General features: G+C 36.5%; 1 protein-coding gene across 1 annotated transcript in view; it reads left to right on the forward strand.

Annotated features, from left to right (window-relative positions):
- The first annotated feature begins 810 nt into the window (after nt 1-810).
- TMEM244 (transmembrane protein 244) overlaps nt 811-21075 on the forward strand; it is a 29937-nt gene continuing 9672 nt past the window's right edge. The window contains exons 1-3 of the mRNA XM_011997418.1: nt 811-926; nt 16068-16153; nt 18301-18374. Coding sequence (XP_011852808.1) covers nt 894-926; nt 16068-16153; nt 18301-18374 — 193 coding nt within the window. The 5' untranslated portion in view covers nt 811-893. The remainder of the gene's footprint in view (nt 927-16067; nt 16154-18300; nt 18375-21075) is intronic.

Genomic DNA, 21075 nt, shown 5'->3' on the forward strand with positions numbered 1-21075 from the left:
GTATAATTGGATTGTTTGTAACACAAAGGATAAATGCTTGAAGTGATGGAAATCCCACTGACCTTGATGCGATCATTACATATTCAATGCCTATATCAAAATATATCATATACCCCATAAATACTATGGGTATATTACTGTATTACTATGTAATCACAGCAATTAAAAATAAAAAAATAATAATAATAGAGTTGGTGCCAGTAAAAAGATGAGAGAATGGATTGTAAATGAAGGATTGGTTCTGGAGCCTCAGGACTCAGAGAGACACAGAGCTCCAATACTGCCTTCTGGCAGTTTCTGGAAAACATTCCACCCACTGTACTGTGGCCATTATTTTAGAGTATGGGAATCCTTTTGTTTCCTAACAAAAAGTCATAATTTTTACATTTCTTTGTCATGATGTGAAAGGAACTGACTATTTCTTTCTCAGAACTCTGTGGCCCTTGTGAGTGAAACAGAGAGGACAGGCCATGCTTCAACATGAATGCAGCAGCATCCTTTGGAAACAATCTCAAGACCTAACTGAAAACCAATGTTTCTAATTTAAGTATGAGACAGTAATTACTCATACAGCCAGAGAGGATTCCAAGTCCCTGCCTATTTGCAGCACTATCTAAAAACAATCAACTCATCTTTCAAATCTGACCAAACTACAAATGGTATGAGAACTCCGTCGTTTAATAAGGATGTTCATTTTGGCACTCAGCAGCTTACGCATGGCTCGCAGATGGCATCTGTCTCGTTTTGCGTAATCCAATCATCCTGCACTACTGCGTCTCACACTTAGTCTCCAGGAGTAATTGAAAAGCTCACGGTGACGATTGTGTCTTCTTCCAGATGTCATCGCTATAAGGAGTGGGGTTTTCATCACCTCCTTGACGTAGGATGTGTACATGGCTCTCCAGGTCAAAGTTGCTCCAAGCAAGGTAAAGAGAAATTACTTCTTTGCATTGCCTTTCAGTGGCTGCCTAGCACTGGTGTAAATGAATATGTTCTATAAATGGCCTCTCTGTCAGTGGGCAACTTGTTTCACTTTTGGCTGGGTACCATACAGAAAACATTCTGCTGCACGGCTTGTATCTTGTGGTAATAGGGCAATATAAAGGCACCCATGCCCAAGAAAGGATTCTAAAACATGTAAATAGTGGCTGTTTAGAAGGCACCATTTTATTCAGAGGTGAGCTCTCTGGTGTTAACACCTGCACGTCTGCTATCGTTTTCTGAAATCATGACAGTTTGTTCTCAATCTTTTTTTCTTTCTTTCTTTCTTTTTTTTTTTTACAGGGAGTGGTTTTTATTTTTGTAACTTCTAAAGGGTGTGCAAAATTTTAAAGGCAAAGTATTGAAACATTTCAAGCTGTAGGTTTGTTAGTTTCTTTTTCCCCCCGAGGCTAGTGTTAATAGTTGTGTTTTACTTCAGTGTAAAAATACCCCTTAAAAAAAAATCAAAGAATCTAAAACAAGGAAATATGCAAAGCCTCAAAGCAGCTGTGTAAATTCACACAGGCTTTAGGCCTATAACGAGCCAGGCTTAAGGGAATGATAGTGGAAATCAGATTTTTACTTAAAAATTAAGTTACAATTACGAATGAGTGCTACATTCATTTTAGTAAAATATCAGCACCGTGTGTATTTCCTCAAGCTTTTTCTTTACACTGCCATCATTACCACATATGTCATCAGTGAGTAATGTTGAGCATGACAACAGCTAAGAAAAATTTTCAAGGTCAGTAAAAACATTATTTCAGGAAAAATATTTATTAAAAACTTATTTTTAAGGGGTTTTAAAATTTCATAATTTATGTATAGATTTGGGATTGAACTAGCAATAATAACTTCTGCTGAAGAGATAAAAATTAAAAGATAAAATCCTTTCTCTTAAGTAGCTTACACAAAGAATGGGGGTTCTATATTTAGTCGGGGCTTACACACACACACACACACACACACACACATTGCAGGGAAAATATCCAGATAGTTGCTGCAGTTCCTCACTATCTTAGAATTATCTGAGCTTCATGTGTAGAATTACAGCCTTAGAACATTAGAATAATAGTGAATATGTTTGAAATAGACAGGTTGTTGACTATCTGGACTCTCATAATACATCCCTATAAGTTATGAGTTAACTCTTCTTTTAAGTGCTTGTTCACTGTCAGTATTATCAGCACAATAATTACCGATATGCTCATAAATTAATAGTAATAGCAAAAGTGACCATCTAGAGATAACTCGAATACTCAACAAACATTTATTGAGTGCATGCAATGTGCCAGGCATTGGGCTAATTAAATCCCCCCTATCTCTACACTTTAAACGACAGAAAAGCTGACTCAAGGGAAAGAGTCATGGCTAAAGGCCATTTAACTAATTTGCTGTCTGGGAAAATAGCACAAGAACTGGGAAGAAAGCCCAAGTATGAGGACTGCTAAATTGTTCAGAATACAATGTATTCTACTCCTGTAGACGACATGTTTCCTAACTATGTTAAACTAATGTAAACTTTCCTCTGTAAAACAAATGTTGTAAAAATCTCAGAAGCACAACACATGCCTGCATATCCTCAGGGCTGTTCACCTGAACTGGAGAATTTCATTCATTCAGGCAATTTCAGAGGGAACTACTTATCAGTAGGATGGATCCTTTGCTGTGATTCTTCAGGTGAGAGAGTCATATCTCATGATTTCTCCAGGAATTGTCCAGAGAACTACAATGCAGGCTTTCCCATGGGGAGAAGAAAGAGAGAAAGTATTATCTATTGAGCACATATAGTACTTAATGTTAAGAATTGTACACATGTTCGGAATACAAATCCCTTATGAAACTTTACCTATAGATGAGTAGAACGAAACTCAGAAAGTAAGCAGCCAATGTTACACACCTGCCAGTCATTCAGATCACTGGGGGAGAAACTCCAGCATATCTGACTTAGAGTCCACATACTTTATTAATAGACTATGGTTCCGGCCAGGTGCGGTGGCTCATGCCTGTAATCCTAGCACTTTGGGAGGCCAAGCCAGATAGATCACTTTAGGTCAGGAGTTCAATACCAGCCTGGTCAACATGGTGAAACCCCATCTCTACTAAAAATACAAAAATTACCTGGCTGTGGTGGTGCACACCTGTAGTCCCAGCTACTCAGGGAGGCTGAGGCAAGAGAATCCCTTGAAGCCAGGAGGCAGAAGTTACAGTGAGCTGAGATTGTGTCACTGTACTCCAGCCTGGGTGACAGAGCAAGACTCTGTTTCAAAAAGAAAAAAAAGACTATGGTTCCTACTATAGTGGTCTTCTCTTCCATTATTTCTTTCCTTCCATCCATGATTATTATTCAAAATATATTTAATGAATACCTATGAAAGCCTGACCCATATTTTGGGGGCTGAAGAATTAAATGTGATCAAATCAGTGTCTGTCTTTTAGAGACTGGAGAAAGAAATGTATACCTCCAAAAGTAGGTATGCTACAATGCAAACATGATCAGATCTATAAGACAAATGTAATATTATGGAAACTATAAAAGAAAATAGAGATTGATTCTGTCCTGAAGTGAGGGGTGGAGTGAGAAGATGGTATATGAGCCAGACCTAGTGAATATAGTTACTTGCTCTGTAAAGAAGAGTGAAACTATTGTAGGCAATGGGAACATTCTGCTTTGCAAAATCACACAAGGGCTTCCAGTTTCCATAGAATAAATGGAGAAGGCTATAACAGAAGAACTAGGCCTAGATTTCACAAAAGAATTCTCCTAAGTCTTCAAAGATCACATACTCCCAATGCTACTTAAATCATTTTTTGAGTATAGGAAAACAAGAAAAGCCACAAGGAAGTTTTATGAAACAAGAAATATATTGTCACCTAAACTATGTAAGATAGCACAAAAAAAATTATAGATCAATCTCACTTATGAATACAGAAGTAAAAATCTAAACATATTAGCAAACAGAACCCAAGAACTCATCATAAAAATAAAACATCATGACCAAGTGACATTATTCCAAAAACATAAGGATGGTTCAATATTAGGTAATCTACTAACGTAATTTAGATGTTCATAAATCTAAGCAGAAAATCATATGATCATCTTCACTCATCTTCATAGATGCTAAAACTGCCTTTGACAAAAATTGGCAATCGTTCCTGAACCATTCCTGATTAAAATACTGAATAAAATAAGAACTTATGATTTTGTCTGATCAGATATATAACTGAAATATATATATATATAACCACACATGCACACACACATTGCAGTCCTAAAGCTGGTATATTACTTAATGGAGAATACTAGAGGTATTTACAGAAAGGCCAAGAACAAGGCAAGAATGTCCACTAACTCCACTACTATCTAAACATATGTTAGGGTCGGGCGCAGTGGCTCATGTCTATAATCCCAACACTTTGGGAGGCTGAGGTGGGTAGATCACCTGAGGTCAGCAGTTCCAGACCAGCCTGGCCAACATGACAAAACCCATCTCTACTAAAAATACAAAAAATTAGCCGGGCGTGGTGGCATGTGCCTGTAATCCCAGCTACTTGGGAGGCTAGGGCAGGAGAATTGCTTAAACCTGGGAGATGGAGGTTGTGGTGAGCCAAGATCTCACCATTGCACTCCAGTCTGGGTGACAGAGCTAGACTCCATCTCAAAAAAAAAAAAAAATTTTATATATATATATAAAATATATGTTAGAGATACTATTCCATTCAATCAGATCAGAACAAATGAAAGAGCTATGATAATTAAAATAGAAGTAAAACTATCTCTATTTACAGTTGATATCATAGTATATATGGAAAATCCAAAACAACAATGAAAACACTAACACAATTTTAAAAATCAGTAAGGTAATAGACTATTAAAATACAAAAATCAGAAGCCTTTCTATAAACAAACAATAGCTAGTTAGATAATGTAACAGAAGAGGAAACTTCAGTTGTATTAGTAGCAAAAAGAATTTATTTAATCATAAGCTTAACCGGAAGTGTGTAAAATCTATATGAGAAAAAAATTAACATACTCCTGAAAAATACAAAAGTGGACTTGAATAAGTTTGGGAATTTTTCTTGTTTTTGAATGGTACTCGTAAACATAATAAAGCTATCATTTATTCCCATCTTAATAAGTTTGGCATAATCTCAATAAAAATAACAAAGTTGTTTTTATAGAGCTAGTCAAGTAGATTTTGAAGTTTATATGAAAAAATAAAAATAGTTATGAGAACCCTAAAGAAAAGAAAAAGGAGAGGTGACTAGCCTGACTAGATATTTTTTAAGCAGTTTTATTGAGGAATAAATTAATATACAAAAAGTGTACTTATTTAATGTATACAAGTTTATACATTTGAACATTTGCAACACCTGTGAGACCATCACCATAATTAAGATAATAGACATATTTATCACCTCCACAAGTTTCCTTGTAAACGTTATAAAGTTTCCTTGTGCTCCTTTGATGGTTTCCTGTGTGTGCATGCGTGTGTGGTAAGAACACTTAATGCAAGCTCTATCCTTTTAACAAATGCCTTGCCAGATATTAAAACATACTATAAAGCTTCTATAATTAAAACAGTGTGGTATTGATTAATGAGTAGATAGTTCAATGGAGGCGAATAGAAAGTTCACAAATAGACAAACGTGTATATGAAAATGTAGTAATGAAAAAGACAATATCCCATTGGAATGTCATAAAGCAAGGAAGTATAAAAATGATGGGGATATGTAAAAAGAACACAGGTGGTATCTGGTAGGTGCTCAAATTGATCAAACTTGGGATAATTTGAGCATCAACAGGAATCATGATGTTAATTAATTATGGCACACAGAAAACAAAAAAGACCATAAGTTATCAAAAATAAATGAATAAAAAATAAATACATAAATTAATATGTAAGTTCAAGGGTAAGAAAGGAAATCTCTTCATGGAAGAATATCTACTGAAATGCAGAAGAAAAAATAAAATAATAAAACCATCGATTTACAATACCAATATAAATAATTGATTTAGACGAGATATGTTGATGAATGGCTAAAAAGTTTTGGGGGAACCGGGTATTTATATAGTCTCAAGTGTCACCCCACAGATTACTTATTAATTACAAATGATGAACAGTGCAGTGAAAATAGATCTAGTAGATATCACCTTTACCAAGTCATCAAACTGACCATCAGTAATAATGAAAGTCATATTTTACATCTTCTCATAAGATACAATGGGAAATGCACAATATTACCTTTGTAGAATTCTTCCCCAAAGAATCTGATCATGAGGAAACCATCAGACAAATTCAGAGTAGGTTACTAAAGAGACATGACAACCAAATGTAACATGTGAAAATATGATTGATTCCAGAATTCTCAGATTTTGAGAACATAGAGGAAATCTGAATATAAACTCTATATCAATAATATTTTATATCTATGTAGGATTTATTGTGTGTAGTAATAGTTTTGAATTATAGGAGAATGTCCTTTTTCCTGCCTGTGAGAATTTGGGAAAAATACTTACTAAGTTCTTTGGAAATTTTGTCTTCACTTTCTGTCATTGAGAAATAAATGTATTATAATGTCACATTAGCTTGACACTATATCCCACCGTCTTTAGCAAGGCTGTCTAGAACAGTATGCATTTCATCCACCAGAACAAGTAATTCATTTTTTAAAAAAGAAAAATATCTTCACTAACTTGATAGAACAATAGTGTCTATGAAGTTTGGGTATGTGTTTCTTTATTGTTAGTGAAGTAAAATATTACATTTGCTCATTTTAATTGGAAATTTGTCTCTTGCCCATTTTGCTCAGGAATCCAGACCTGTGGCTGTCCCATGTGGAAATCCTCCCTGAGGGGAAACTCTAGGACAGGTCTAGGTTTCTGTTTGTCACCTAGACCAGTTCCTATATCCTCAGTAGTTATTTCCATTGTAATCACCTGAGAGGTTTGTTAAAATGCAGTTACCAGCGTTAAGAATAATAACCTTTGTGAACCGCTTAAAGGCCATGTATGTGGGCAGATGTTGAATATGAAGAGTCTGGACCATTGTGATTGTTCCTAGGAGCCTAGATCTTCATGAAACCTAGCTTATCTCTTTTCTGTGAGGTAGCTTTGCAATTACTTTTAGCAATTATGGATGCTTCTTGACTTACAATGGGATTATGTCCCAATAAACCTGTTGTAAAGTTGAGACATTGTTAAATGGAACCATTGTAAGTCAGGGACCAGCTGTAATCAGAACTACAAAGCTTTTTGTTCTGACCAGGATTCAATAAATTTTATATACAATTGTATATACAATTGTAACTCTTTAAGTGACTAGCTTTGTGAAAATCACTTAATTTCTCTGGGCCTCTGTTTTTTCATCTATAAAGAGGTGACTGTAATCCTAACTCACATATTTAATCAGATGAGTGAGCTCATCTAGACAAGTACACAGTAAAGAGTCATATAAATGTTGGGTATACTTGCTTGTTCTGATTATTTTCTGTGTGATTATTTTGTCTCTTCTTACCTCTTCCTTTTTATCCCCAGGAAGTCTGAAACAGTTTTGGGCAGAATGTCAACACCTGATAATTATCTCCTGATTGGTGACTCTCTCACTGTACAGCAAAGATTGCTTTTAACTGGGGTACTGTTCAGTGTGGCCTGGACTCTGACCAATCATAACTGATTCTACTTAAATAACCAGAATGTCTGTAGAGCCATCCTTCTATTAATTCTAAAACTGTAACAAATCATCCAACAGCTTATATTCTTTGAATACCTAATGTGTGTCAGGAACCACACCAGACACTACACATATATTAGTGAGCCAAATGGACACATCTCTTCCTCCCAGTCCCTTCTTAAATAAAATGAGGTAAGTAGCATAGAAAAAGTAGACCCTGTATCTTTTAGCAATTACTTGCAGAACCATAAAATAATATCTAGAAGACATCCCACTAGGGTGTTATTAAACACAACAACAAGAAAAACTCGAGAGCTAAATGAAGAGAGGTGGCTCTCAACTCCAGGAGAGTGGAATGAATGTGAGCTTTTCCTTTTTGAATTATGCCCCATTGAGCCAGTGTAGAAATTGGCAAGGCAGTTAAGTGAGTTACACTGCTGAAGTACTCAGCTCCACTTAAGCTCTGAATCCTTAGGGATGCCACCTGCACATACTCATATTCTATCCAGGTTCCAGCCTAGCCCTAGCAAAGATAGTGCTCATGGTTTTGGGAGATTCTAAGTGTGCAAATCAATAGCACTTTCCTCTATCCTTTTTTACACAGGTATAGCTGTTTCTTAATTTCAACTTATTAAAACTGCTTTAGTTTTTAGGGCAGTAGAAGGAAGGCTGGTATCAAAATATTTTGATCGAAAAAGATGACAAAGATGTAAAGACCAGTTGTAGCAGACCATTTTCTGAAAGCAACTTGTAAAAACATTCATTACATCATAAATGTGCACATTTTGCAGACTGGTGCACATGTATTTCATTTTCAGAATAGGATTGTAAAACAAAAAAAAGGTGGAAGCTTTTTAATAAAGAAATTGCATTTATAATGATCTGTGTTTGAATATTATAAATCTTCAGACTAATGAGGGCTTTTTTGGGAGAAAAGAGAGTGTTAGGGAGCATACAGTAGAGACTAAGAAGTCAGGGGAACTTCTTGGAGGAAGTGAGGTATCAGTTTAGACCTGAAAAGATGAGTGGGAGTTAGTTTTCCAAAGAGAGGAGTCATTAATTCTAGATAGGGGGAACAGCATTGAACTTTTCCAGATATAGGAAGTACTTAAGAATGGCTGGAGCACCAAAGAGGAGAGTGAACACAAAGGAAATAACAGGACCCACGGGTGACTTTCTTATATGCACAAGATAATATTGTGAAATGTTCTTGTGTTTTCCTTTTCTACCAGTTCCTCCATTGGAGGTGATGTTGTGCCGGAGAATTAGACTTGGTGTAGTGGGAAAGCAATGAAGAGGAACAGTCAATGCTGTGGGTGCTTGTTTGTTTTTTCAACTTCCAAAATGAGCTCCATCAATAGACTGGAAAGAAAATTCCAGAGGGAGCTTGAATAGGCTCTGCAGGGATCTGCCTGAAGAGCACCAGATCTTGAGGGAGATGGTGAGGAGGTGGCTGGGGGAGAGGCTGAGACTGGATTGCAGGTTGTGGGGCTTGTGTGGAGAAGAGCTGGAGAAGGCAGGAGAAGGCTACCTAGAACGGTTTGTGGCTGGCGCCAGGGCGCTAAAAGGAAGGTGAGGCACTGTTTGCAGACAAACCCCTCGTAGAGCCCTGTTAACCTGCTGTTACTGGGGGAAGGTATGTTTCTCCTTGCCAGTAGGCATAGCTACCTGCCTCTTCATTGCCCTTGTATAGTCCAGCAGAACAACACGCCCTCTGGTCCCTGGGACTTTGCTGAGTCCATGGACTTGCTCAGTGACCCTTTTCTCTTCATGCCAGCCCCATCTCAATGGGCCAGAGTACTTGTAAACCCCCTGAAACCGTATGTCCTTGACCCCAGAGGAACAAACAAGGCGAAGTGCCAGCTTCTGTGCTCCAGTGATGAAGATGGATCATACTTGCTGTCTGGCAGTGTTGTTGTGAGGATTAAAGGAGATAAGGTTTGCAAAGTGGCTAGCTTAGCGTCTCGCACATACAGGTATTAAGCAAAGGTTACCCCTTACCGCATCCCTCAGGATGTTCCTCAAAATTGTATTGATCAAAGCATGCTTTAAATTTTGTGAAGATGCTCACTGGTTGAATAAATTTATTGAAAAAAGGTATTACCAAAAAAGTAAACATATGCAAATTTTAATAAAATGGTATAATGAATCCCATTTATCCCTCACCTAGCTTCAAAATTATCAACTCCTATTCAATCTTGTTTCATCTTCATTTCCAGCTATTCTCTTATCTTTTTATTTGGAAACTAACCCAGACATCATATTATTTCAACTGCAAACATGTCCTTATGCATCTTCAAAGACAATGACTTAGAAAAAAACACCATACCATTATCTTACCTTAAAAACGTAACAATAACTTTTTAACATTATTAAATATCCAGTCAAGTTTAAATAGCCAAATGTCTCATAAATGTCTTAATTTTTAAAAGTTTATTTGATTCAGGATCCAAATATATTTAAAAACATAATAAAAAGTTTGGCAGTAGCCAAATATCTAGACAGCTACAAATTCTGAATCTCACATATTGGCTTTTCCTAGAGTGCAGCAATAATATTGTATCATAAGAAAATAATGCTCCCTCATTTGGACCGCATTATTAAGTGCTTTTACTTTGTTAATTCAATACAATTATTTATCCTGATCTCAACTTGGCCACTAAATAAAGGTGTGTCCTTGGGCTATTCACTCAACTTGTCTGAGTCATAGTTTTCATACTTTTAAAAACAGAGTGTTGAACTAAAATTGATTATTCATGCCAGGTGCAGTGACTCATACCTGCAATCCCAGCACTTTGGGAGGCTAAGGCAGGCAGATCACTTAAAGTCAGCAGTTTGAGACCACCCTGGCCAACATGGTGAAACCCCGTCTCTAGATAAAAATACAAAAAATTTGCTGGGCGTGGTGGTGGACGCCTGTAATCCCAGCTACTTGGGAGGCTGAGGCAGGAGAATTGCTTGAGCCTGGGAGGTGGAGGTTGCAGTGAGCCAAGATCATGCCACGGCACTCCAGCCTAGGTGACAAAACAAGACTCCTTCTCTAAATAAATAAATAAAGATTATTCAGCATGCTTTCATTGTGAACTTCTGGGTGGGGGCAGGACAGCACAGGGTTGAGAGGAAACATCCAGCAGATCTGGCCTGGAGCTCTGCCACATGTAGGCCACATGAGCTGGGATTAGTTCCTTAATCTCTCTTTGTCTCGGTTTCCAAGTCTGTGAAATGCAAATGAAAGACAACCAAACCCAGAAAGTTTTTCCTGTATGCATATAGTGGTGGGGTACAGGAAAGGGTGAATACAGTGAGAAAATATGAGTACAGTGATTGTCACGTAGGAATCCTCAATAAATAGTCAATATAGTTAGGCTATCAACTGGGGCAGGGGATGAGGAGATGAGGCTGGAGGACAGGCAGAGGTGAGAGCTATCTTGTCCACTGTCCACACATGGCAATTTAGTACTTGAAATGTGGCTAGTCTGAATTGAGATGTCTTGTAAATAAATTACCTTTTGTACTTCTAAGACGTAGAATGAACAAACAACATAAAATATCTCTATTTTTAATATTCATTTATGTCAAAATCATAATATCTTGGATATATTGTGTTAAATAAATATTATTAAAATTAATTTTACCCTATCAAAATTTTTATAAATGTGGCTATTAAAAAATTTAAAATTTCATATGTGGCTTGCATTGTATTTCTGCTGGACAGCACTGGGCTAGATTATGGATTACCATTCCAGTCATTTAGAACTGATAGTGCTCCCCTTATTGTCCAACCAATCAATAAAATTGAGTTGGAAAACTGGGAGATAGAGTCAACAGTTTCCTCTCCCTTGACCCCCACAAGTCATCCATTCTGTTTCCTTAATAGTTCACATACCTGTCCTCCTCTCCATTTCCATTGCAAACCCATTTAAATGCTTCCCCCGACCTAATGGCCCCTCTCTAGTCTATACTACTCCTTAAATCTTTCAGTCTCCCCAGGGCCTTCAGAGATATGCAAAATTCCTCATTAAGGCGTAAACTTCCCTTCACCTCTGACTTCAGCTCTTTAAACCTCTCCTACCAAAACTCCTCTCCATCAAGTTTGGCTTCACCCAGGTCTTTGCAAGTGCTTCTTGTGCCTATGGACACCCCTGCCACTGCTCCAGCTCATCATAAGTAGAATAAGGGTTGAGTCAGAGCAGCACTTGCGTCTCAGCTCAGCAATTTACTGTTAAATGTTCAGAAAGTTACAAGAGCTCTCTGAGCCTCATTTTTTTTCTCTCTAAAAAAGGATTCTACCACTCAGAAGTTTTATAAGGATTAAATGAGGTAATGCAGATGTGATATCGTAACTCAAGAAAACCTACAATAAATGTTGTCAAAGATTTTCTGGGGAATGTTCATGCCCCCTTCACACACGTGCATGGAAGCACACAAACACACACACGTAACCTACCCATTCTCTGCTGTTGTCTTGCTTGGGCTTACATAGCACTCCATACCCTCCTCAATTATACCTCTTCTCTTTGTATTGTAGCCATTTTTTCACTCATTCTTGCCTCTAGATCAGTAGTTCTCAAAGTGTGGTAATAGGTACAGCTGATGCAGCATCAGCTGGGAACTTGTTATGAACACAAATTCCTGGAACCCATCCCAGAATTACCAAATCAGAAACTCTGGGACTTGGGCCCTGTAATCTGTGTTTTAATAGGACCTTAATGTGAGTCTGATGCTTGTACATTTGAGAACAACAGCTCAACTGCATCTCTATGGCTTGGACCACATCCAATTTACCTTGCATTGCCACCCCACCCAGTAACTATTTGTCAAATGAAAAAATTGGAAGAATAAGTCCTGATAATGATGTGAGGCCATAAAAGGATATAAAGCAGAGGAAGTGACGGTCTGATTGTTTTTTAGAAAATACTTACATTCCATAGACTCTGTAGGGTGTAGATTCGAGGAAGAACATACTAAAAGCAAATGAATTTGCTTATGAGAAAAGTATTATTTGAAAATCTAGACTTATAATTCAGGTAGAAAAATTGTTTACAAACATTATGCCTTGCTTTTCCAAATATTTCTTACAAATCATTTTAAAATATATTATTTTGATATTATATTTATATTTAATGTTTTCTAAATTTGTCAGGAAAAGTAAGTGTATCTCTATGTAAAGTTTGTCAACAAATATATTGTCTCACAAATTATAATTTAATTTAAAAATGGTGCCAAATGTCTTATACAGATTTAGTATTTGTAGGTTTTCTGGGTATGTAGTACAATCCTCATGTTTGGATTATACAAGGGAAATTTTATAGTAAGTGAATGTATTAAAACATTAAAATGTTATTTAAATTTTAATATTAACAGAGATAAGAATAGTTTCATGGTTGAAAATACGTGTTAGTATAGAGACTATATATTATTCATCTTATTTTGGATTGAAATGAAATAAAGCAATCATCTAGAAAGATCTAAAGGCTATTAATGCTCAAATTAAAAGAAAAACAATTGATATATCAACACATGGTAGGAAGAATAAAGCAAACCCAAAGACACATGACTCTTAAAAAAATTATAGTGCTGAAGAAGCTCCCAGCTGCTCCGTTTTACATACCCATCTCCCAGCAGCAAATTCTTATTCCAGCAGTTGGGGAAGAATTGAGCCAGTTGATGCATGGGCCTCAACTCAGGCAATACCTCCACATTTTCTTTTGACCTTCAAAGACCCTTTGCTACAAAATGAGGGCTTTTAGCTATTTCCGTATTGATTCCTTCCCAGTGGAAGATGTAGTTTCCTGCCCAACTCCTTCTTCCCTGCTAATAGAACTCCAATTTTTCTTTTATTGAGGCAGTAGGTGCCTGTCCCCGGAAGCGCAGTCATGATGTCATAAAGCTGCCATGGTAAACCCTTTTACTCTACCTGTGATTGTTCAGTAAGTGGACATGTGGCCCTGTGGCGGACAATGAGACATAATGGGAAGGCTGTTTGCAGCTTCTAGGAAGGATTTTTATTCTCTGATAAAAGAAAGACAGCTGTGGGAAGAAGGTCTCTTTTGTACACATTCCTTTTAAAAAATCATGTTGTGTCAGCTATCATGGAACCACAGGCTATGCAGGTCTTAGGGAGAGAATGAGGAGCATGGACAGGAGGGGACCAAGGGTTGAGGAAGGAGAGACTGAAGGTCATAAGGGAGGAGAGCTTAAGAGACAAGGAATGTGAAGGCCAGGCGCGGGGTGGCTCATGCCTGTAATCCCAGCACTTTGGGAGGCCGAGGCAGGCGAGTTTGAGACTAGCCTGGCCAACATGGAGAAACCCCGACTCTACTAAAAATACAAAATTAGCTGGGCTTGGTGGTGCATGCCTGTAATCCCAGCTACTAGGGAGGCTGAGGCAGGAGAATTGCTTGAACCTGGGAGACTGAGGTTGCGGTGAGCCATGATAGTGCCATTGCACTCCAGCCTGGGCAACAAGAGCGAAACTCTGTCTCAAAAAAAAAAAAAAAACAGAGACAAGGAATGTGAGATCCTGAGGGTGAACTGGGGATAAGAATCAGCGAAGAGAGATGAGACTTGGTGAGCAAGGCTGGGGGTGGACATAGGCAAAGAGTAGGGGGTGTTGCGGATGGTGTGGGAGCAAGGGATGGGGGAAGACTCTGAAGGTTGCAGAACCTTGGAGTCCTGTTTTCTCATGGCCCTCTCGGGCTTCACATCCTACCCATTTAAAAATAGTTGGAAGAAGTAGGTTCTTGGTAGATCTGTAAATTTGGTCCATTCAGCCACTTGGTTGTGGTCTACTCTCTGCTAACTAGCTTCTCCTCTTGCCTCTAGCTGTGGGCTCCTTCTGTACCTAGGCAAGTGAAAATATGTCGTCAGTTTGGTGAATTGGTCATTCAAGTAAAATTAATAATAATCCTAAAGTGTTGGAGTGTGGGTTAAGCAAAAATGGCTTTAAGATTCTAAAATAAAAGAATAAACTGAGTAAATTGAGCATTTCTTATGTGAAATGCTGAGACCTTTATTATAGTCATAAGGATATCTTTGAAAAGGTTAATAGCGAAGTTTGGCACATTTTTGATTGTTTGTTGGCTTTTTAAGTATTTCTTCATGTGAATTGCCTATTTATATACTTTGTCCATTTTTCTATTGGTTTGTCTTTTTCTAACATTTGTGTGAGTTTATATATTATAGATATCAATCCTTTTCCTGTGATATATATTGCAAATATTTTCTCCCAACCTATTCCTTGGCATTTAAGCCTATAATCCCCTTGAAATTTATTGTGGTGTCTGGTACAAGACTGGAATCTAATGGGATTTTTCTGTTTAGAAGTTAGACTATTTTCACAGGACCATTTGTCAAATAATCTTTCCAATTCTCATTAATCTGCAGTGCTTCTTTCTTAGGTCTTAGATGTGGAAGAGTCCATTTCAGGACCATCTATTGTGTTTTACCAAATTGCTCTGTAAATTCTTATACAGAGGTTTAATTATTGTGGCATTATGTGGGTTTTTTGTTAATATTATTTGGAATTTACCTGTTCTCATCTTTCTATAGGTTGGTGCAAAAGTAACTGTGGTTCTTGCCATTATTATTATGACTGGCAAGATTATATTATTATCACAGCTGAGGTTTAGAGTCATTTTGTCAAGTTAAAATACAAATATTGGCATTTAGGAAGTTTGTTGCAGTGAATGGAGCGTAAGTGATATGGATTTGTATATTGCATTAATTCTTGGTGCTAATGTGTAAGATGGTAACCTCTTCAGCTAGCAACATTTTAAAAATATGTAGTGTTTTATAAATTTGTCAGGAAAAGTCAGTGTATCTCTATATAAAATTTGTCAACAAATATATTGTCTCACAAATTATAATTTAATTAAAAAAATAGTTCCAAATGTCTTACACAGATTTAGTATTTGTAGGTTTTCTGGGTATGTAGTACAATCCTCATGTTTTTGGATTACACAAGGAAATTTTTATAGTAAGTGAATGTACTAAAAAATTAAAATGTTATTTGAATTTTAATATTAACAGAAATAAGAAAAGTTTAATGGTTGAAAACACATACTAATATAGAGACTATATATTATTCATCTTATTTTGGATCGAAATGAAAGCAATCATCTAGAAATATCTAGAGGCTATTAATGTTCAAATGAAAAGAAAAACTAACTGATTTCAATACATGGTAGGAAGGATAAACCAAACCCAAGACACATGACACTTAAGAAAATTATACCGCCGAAGAAGCTCCAAGATGGACACTTTGAAGTCCTTCCCATCCCATGGGTCCTTAAGCAATACAAGGCTAGCCAACACTATCTAGTAATCATTCATCATCTTTTGCCAAACTAGTTACCAAAGACCATGTGAAAAATCCCAGGCTCTTGGACCTCACACCTGTTTTCTCCACAGGTTGTTTTGCAGAAGCTTCTTCTGTGTGTCATCCTGTTCTACACCGTGTACTACGTGTCCCTGAGCACGGGGTGCGTGTTGTTTGAGTAAGTAGCACATTGTCTTCAAACAGAATTAAAAAGCTAACATTGAATAGGAAAGACTTTTATAGTTAACATTTCATATGTCTTTATGGATTAGAGGATGTGGATTTTTTTTTAAAGACATAGTTTCTTACTTTTGTTTATTTTTTATTTTTTGGTAGAGATAAGGTCTCACTATGTTCTAGGCTGGTCTTGAACCCCTGGCCTCAAATGATCCTCCTGCGTTGGTCTCCCAAAGTGCTAGGATTACAGGCATGAACCACTGCATCCAGCTTACTTTCATTATTTAAGTGAAAATAGGCAAATGTTCTATCTCTGAAAATGATAAAAGTAACAACCATGAAATGAAGTGGATAGAATCAGTTAGGACTGTTTCTCTTACCTCTTTGGAGGATGTTCATGGAAAGAAAGTGAACCCATTACTCCCTGGTCTGGTATTGAATCAGAGAAAGCTTGAACAAGAAAGGCGCTTAAAGATCATCCACATCCAATTTAAATAATTTCTGTTAGGTTGGAGATAGCTTTTGGGAGGCGAGAGACCCAAGTTCTTACTAACTTTCTGAATCATCTTGACCAAACCACAGTGTATCTCCTATTTCAGTGTCTTCGTTTGTCAAATGGAATAATCCAAAAAAGAGTTATTATGAGAACAATATGGGATCATACACGTATTTTAATGGTATTGTTTTTATGTAAGTGTAAAACAGTATTTTTTCAGGTAATTTTTTGCCCTGCTATGGTTGAATTTTGTCTCTACAGATTTTGGCTGCCAATATATTGGTTGCCTTGAGATTCATTATGTGTATTTACAAATGATTTCTTAGAAATTGAGTGCTTACACAATTTAATTTTATTGTGCAAGCAAGGAATTCTATTTCAATGTGCAAATTAATAGCAATATGCAACTATCAAAAAATAATGGTACCAGTGTTTGCAATGGAAAGAATGTTACTGAGCATGCTTGCAGGCAAGCCCATGGAGGAAGTATCTGGCGCTCACATGCAGCCTCAGCCTCTTTGCTGGGACTGGAGATGGTGAAGCTATGCCTGGGGCAAGGAGAAGGCAAGACTCTGTAGGATTCTCTGAGCGTTCAAGGGTTTGTAGTTAACATGAGTCAGAGGTGAGGAATTTGAAGTAATTAGACCTTAAAGCTTCAGGAGGCAGCAAACTGGTTGGTCAGCTGCACACAACTACAAACTTGGGTATAGTATAAAGTCCAGTTGTGTGCTTTATAGTCTCAGATTTTAGAACAGGAAGGGAACTCAGAGATTAATCTCTTCGATTTACAGATAGGAAATTGGAGCCCAGAGAGGTTAGGTGACTTGCCCAAGTTCATGGTTATAGCACCACCGGGATTAGAACCTGTATCTTGTTGTTTTTCAAGCCTCCGCTGTCTCCATGGTATTACATTCTCCTTCCATGTTTGATGGCAGGAAATACCAAGATTCTAGCTGAGATATCAAATAAAATTAAGTCCACTTGGTGGACAAAGTGGAACTTAATTGGACAAAGAAGACAATGTGGACAAAATGTTATTTGACTGTCATCCAAGTCAGCCAGTTTTTAAAAACTCTTTCTTTTTAGCTCACTTCATTTTTTTCTGCTTAGCAAGTTTTTTTATATAAATGGTATCATATAATAGGTGTCATTTTATAACTTTTTTCAACATTACATTTCAAAAATATATCCATGATGAGATGTATTTAGCATTTTATTAATTCTAACTGCTACAGTAGCTCACTTAATCTTAAAAAATATGTTATAGCACCATTTGGGTGAACCTATTTTACATCTGTAGAACTACTGGTTTGGCCCTAAAGTGAACTTACATTTTGTAGCTAGACATTGCCTTGTCCCTTGTTACCTTTTTTCCCTCTCACCTAATGATTGATCTGAAAGTTTGCTGTAACTGTTACCACAACTTGTAATTCTAGCAAGAAGAGTGAGACGTTTGAGTCAGAAAAAAATTCTATAGAGATTATTATCTTCAGTGGTAATTTCTTCCCATTTCAGCCAGTTTTGAAATGTGCCATAATGTGGGTAAATCGAATAACTTATCCTTGTATGAGGATAGTAATATGCGTTGCTTTGATGTGCAGTTACGAACTGCTTCATCCAGAGTAAACTGTCTTCATTTATAACATCTTTAGGGTGCATGAGTTGGATGTCCTGGCACCATTTGATTTCAAAACAAATCCCTCATGGCTCAACATAAACTATAAAGGTAATTGTTTTAATTTAAAATTCTTATCAATTAGTGAACAAAATGCCACTAAAAATAAATTTTTTAGTAAAAAAATTTTAAATATCAGGCCTATCTCACAGTTATCTATGTATTTTATCTGACTTCAAAAATTAATTAGGAAAAGTGCTATCAAAAATTTTAAAGTTGTAATTCCTTGGAGGTGGAATAAGATGGAATAAGTGGAGAAAAGGAAGGAGAATTCTTATATAAATTTTCATTTCATTGTATTGGGGGTGAATTTTTATTCATTATTTTTAAAGAAAAGGAAGAATAATAACTTAATGTGTTGATGTAGAAAAATATTTGTGAGATATAAAATAGAAAATTAAATACAGCAAAAGAGTTCACATAATACAATTTCATTTTCGTAGCATAAAGTAAAATACATGGTGTCAGTGATAAGAAGTCTGGAGAATTATGCAACAAATTGTTATCTCCCATTTGGGATGACAGAGAACTTTCATTTTCTACTTTGTACATTTCTGCTTGGTTTTATTTCTCTTCCCAAAATAGTATAGAACTTGTTGCAGAAGAAAAACAATAAGAAAGAATACACTAAGGCAAAATTTGTCTCTTTTAAATTTGGCATTTTTGTTGAATAGTTATTAATTAATATCTAGTATGTTCATTAACCTTATGTATATTAATAATTACACCCATGTACCTTGAATATATGTAAAATATTCTTGTTTGGGGGCTCTTCATGGTGAGTTTCCTACATCTTTAGAAAAGTAAAATTTTAATGTGTTCTATCATAAAATAAAACATATTAATTAATGAAAGTTTAGAAAATATCTACAAGCAGAAAAAAGTAAAATAAATCGCATACTTACATTCTATATACAGTAATTACTCCTAATATTTTGTTAAGTTTTTCTCTACTCTTGTTTTTTAATGTATTGTCAATTCCTTAAATCATACAATTCACTAGAAAACCATTGGAGAATCTTTTTGGGGTACAAATACGCAAATATAGAAAAATTGCTGGAGGCCAGTGAAATGGGATTTCTAGTATAATTTGTATAGGAAACTTGTTCAGTTAGAGTTACTGAATTGAAATAGAAAGCTTTAGAACAGCCTCCTCAAATGGGTATCCTTTTTTGGTGCCATTATTGATTCAATTTTGGATAGCAAAGCATATGTGAGAACGAGATACTTCGATTCTGAGATACAAGAGGTCTAACACTTTATCTTAACTTTCTTTCAGGCACTTCCCTAGCTTTTACCAACACTATCCACAAACGATTAAAAAATATAGTCCCAGTAAAGAGTCAGGTATGGTCCATGTGTGTGTTTTGGGTAGAGGGAGAGATTGAACACTCAACTGTCATTATTTAATTCTAGTCTTTGGGTCAGTCATTAAAGAAAGGGCAATATCACAGGCTTATTGGAGAAGGCTGTGTTTTTTCATAGCGGAGACCAGTGATGATCTTTTACATAGCAGGGATTAGTGAAGATCCCCAAAATGCCTGGCAGAGTTTACAGTCGTCCTTTCCTCTCATGAAACACAAACATTTGTACAAAGATATCAATAAACCCTCAGCCTATTAAATCTTTAATTTTGGGCTTGGGGAGATAAATGTCATAACTCTTCAAAGTTGTTGCTCTGAGAATCTATACTTGTCTAATCTCAGAGATATTAATAAAATATAAGAGTAATCTTAGAGACTTTGGCATGTATTTATTATGGTCAGGTTTTGTATAGGTTTCAATAATTTTGTCACCCAAGAGATCAGTTTTAGCAAGGACACTGGAAAGTGTGAGTCCAGTTAAAACACTCCAATTACTAGTATATTTCCTCTGCATCACAGAGAATAGTTTGCAAATTTCTTTCATTTTACATTAAAATCCTCCCAACAACTTTTTGAGATAAATAATACTCCATATTCCAATTTATGGAGAAGAAAACAGACTTATCTAAAAGTTAAAATCCTGCTCAACATCTTATAACTCTTTTTTATTATTATTATATTTTAAGTTCTAGGGTACATGTGCACAATATACAGGTTTGTTACATAGGTATACATGTGCCATGTTGGTTTGCTGCACCCATCAACTTGTCATTTACATTAGGTATTTCTCCTAATGATATTCACTCCCAGCCCCCCACCCCCCGACAGGCCCCAGTGTGATGTTCCTCGCCCTGTGTCCATGTGTTCTCATTGTTCAACTCCCACCTATGAGTGAGAACATGCGGTGTTTGGTTTTCTGTTCTTGTGATAGTTTGCTTAGTATGATGGTTTCCAGTTTCATCCATGTCCCTGCAAAGAACATGAACTCATCCTTTTTTAAGGATGCATAGTATTCCATGGTGTATATGTGCCATATTTTCTTAATCCAGTCTATCATTGATGGACATTTGGGTTGGTTCCAAGTCTTTGCTATGTGAATAGGGCCTCAATAAATGTATACGTGCATGTGTCTTTATCATAAAAAGATTTATAATCCTTTGGGTATATGCCCAGTAATGGAATTGCTGGGTCAAATGGTATTTCTAGTTCTAGATCCTTGAGGGATTGCCACACAGTCTTCCACAATGGTGGAACTAACTTACACTCCCACCAACAATGTATAAAAGTGTTCCTGTTTCTCCACATCCTCTGCAGAATCTGTTGTTTCCTGACTTTTTAATGATCGCCATTCTAACTGGCATGAGATGGTATCTCATTGTGGTTTTGAT

The sequence above is a fragment of the Mandrillus leucophaeus genome, unplaced genomic scaffold (genome assembly GCF_000951045.1).
Source record: "Mandrillus leucophaeus isolate KB7577 unplaced genomic scaffold, Mleu.le_1.0 Scaffold1144, whole genome shotgun sequence".
Classification (NCBI taxonomy): Eukaryota; Metazoa; Chordata; class Mammalia; order Primates; family Cercopithecidae; genus Mandrillus; species Mandrillus leucophaeus.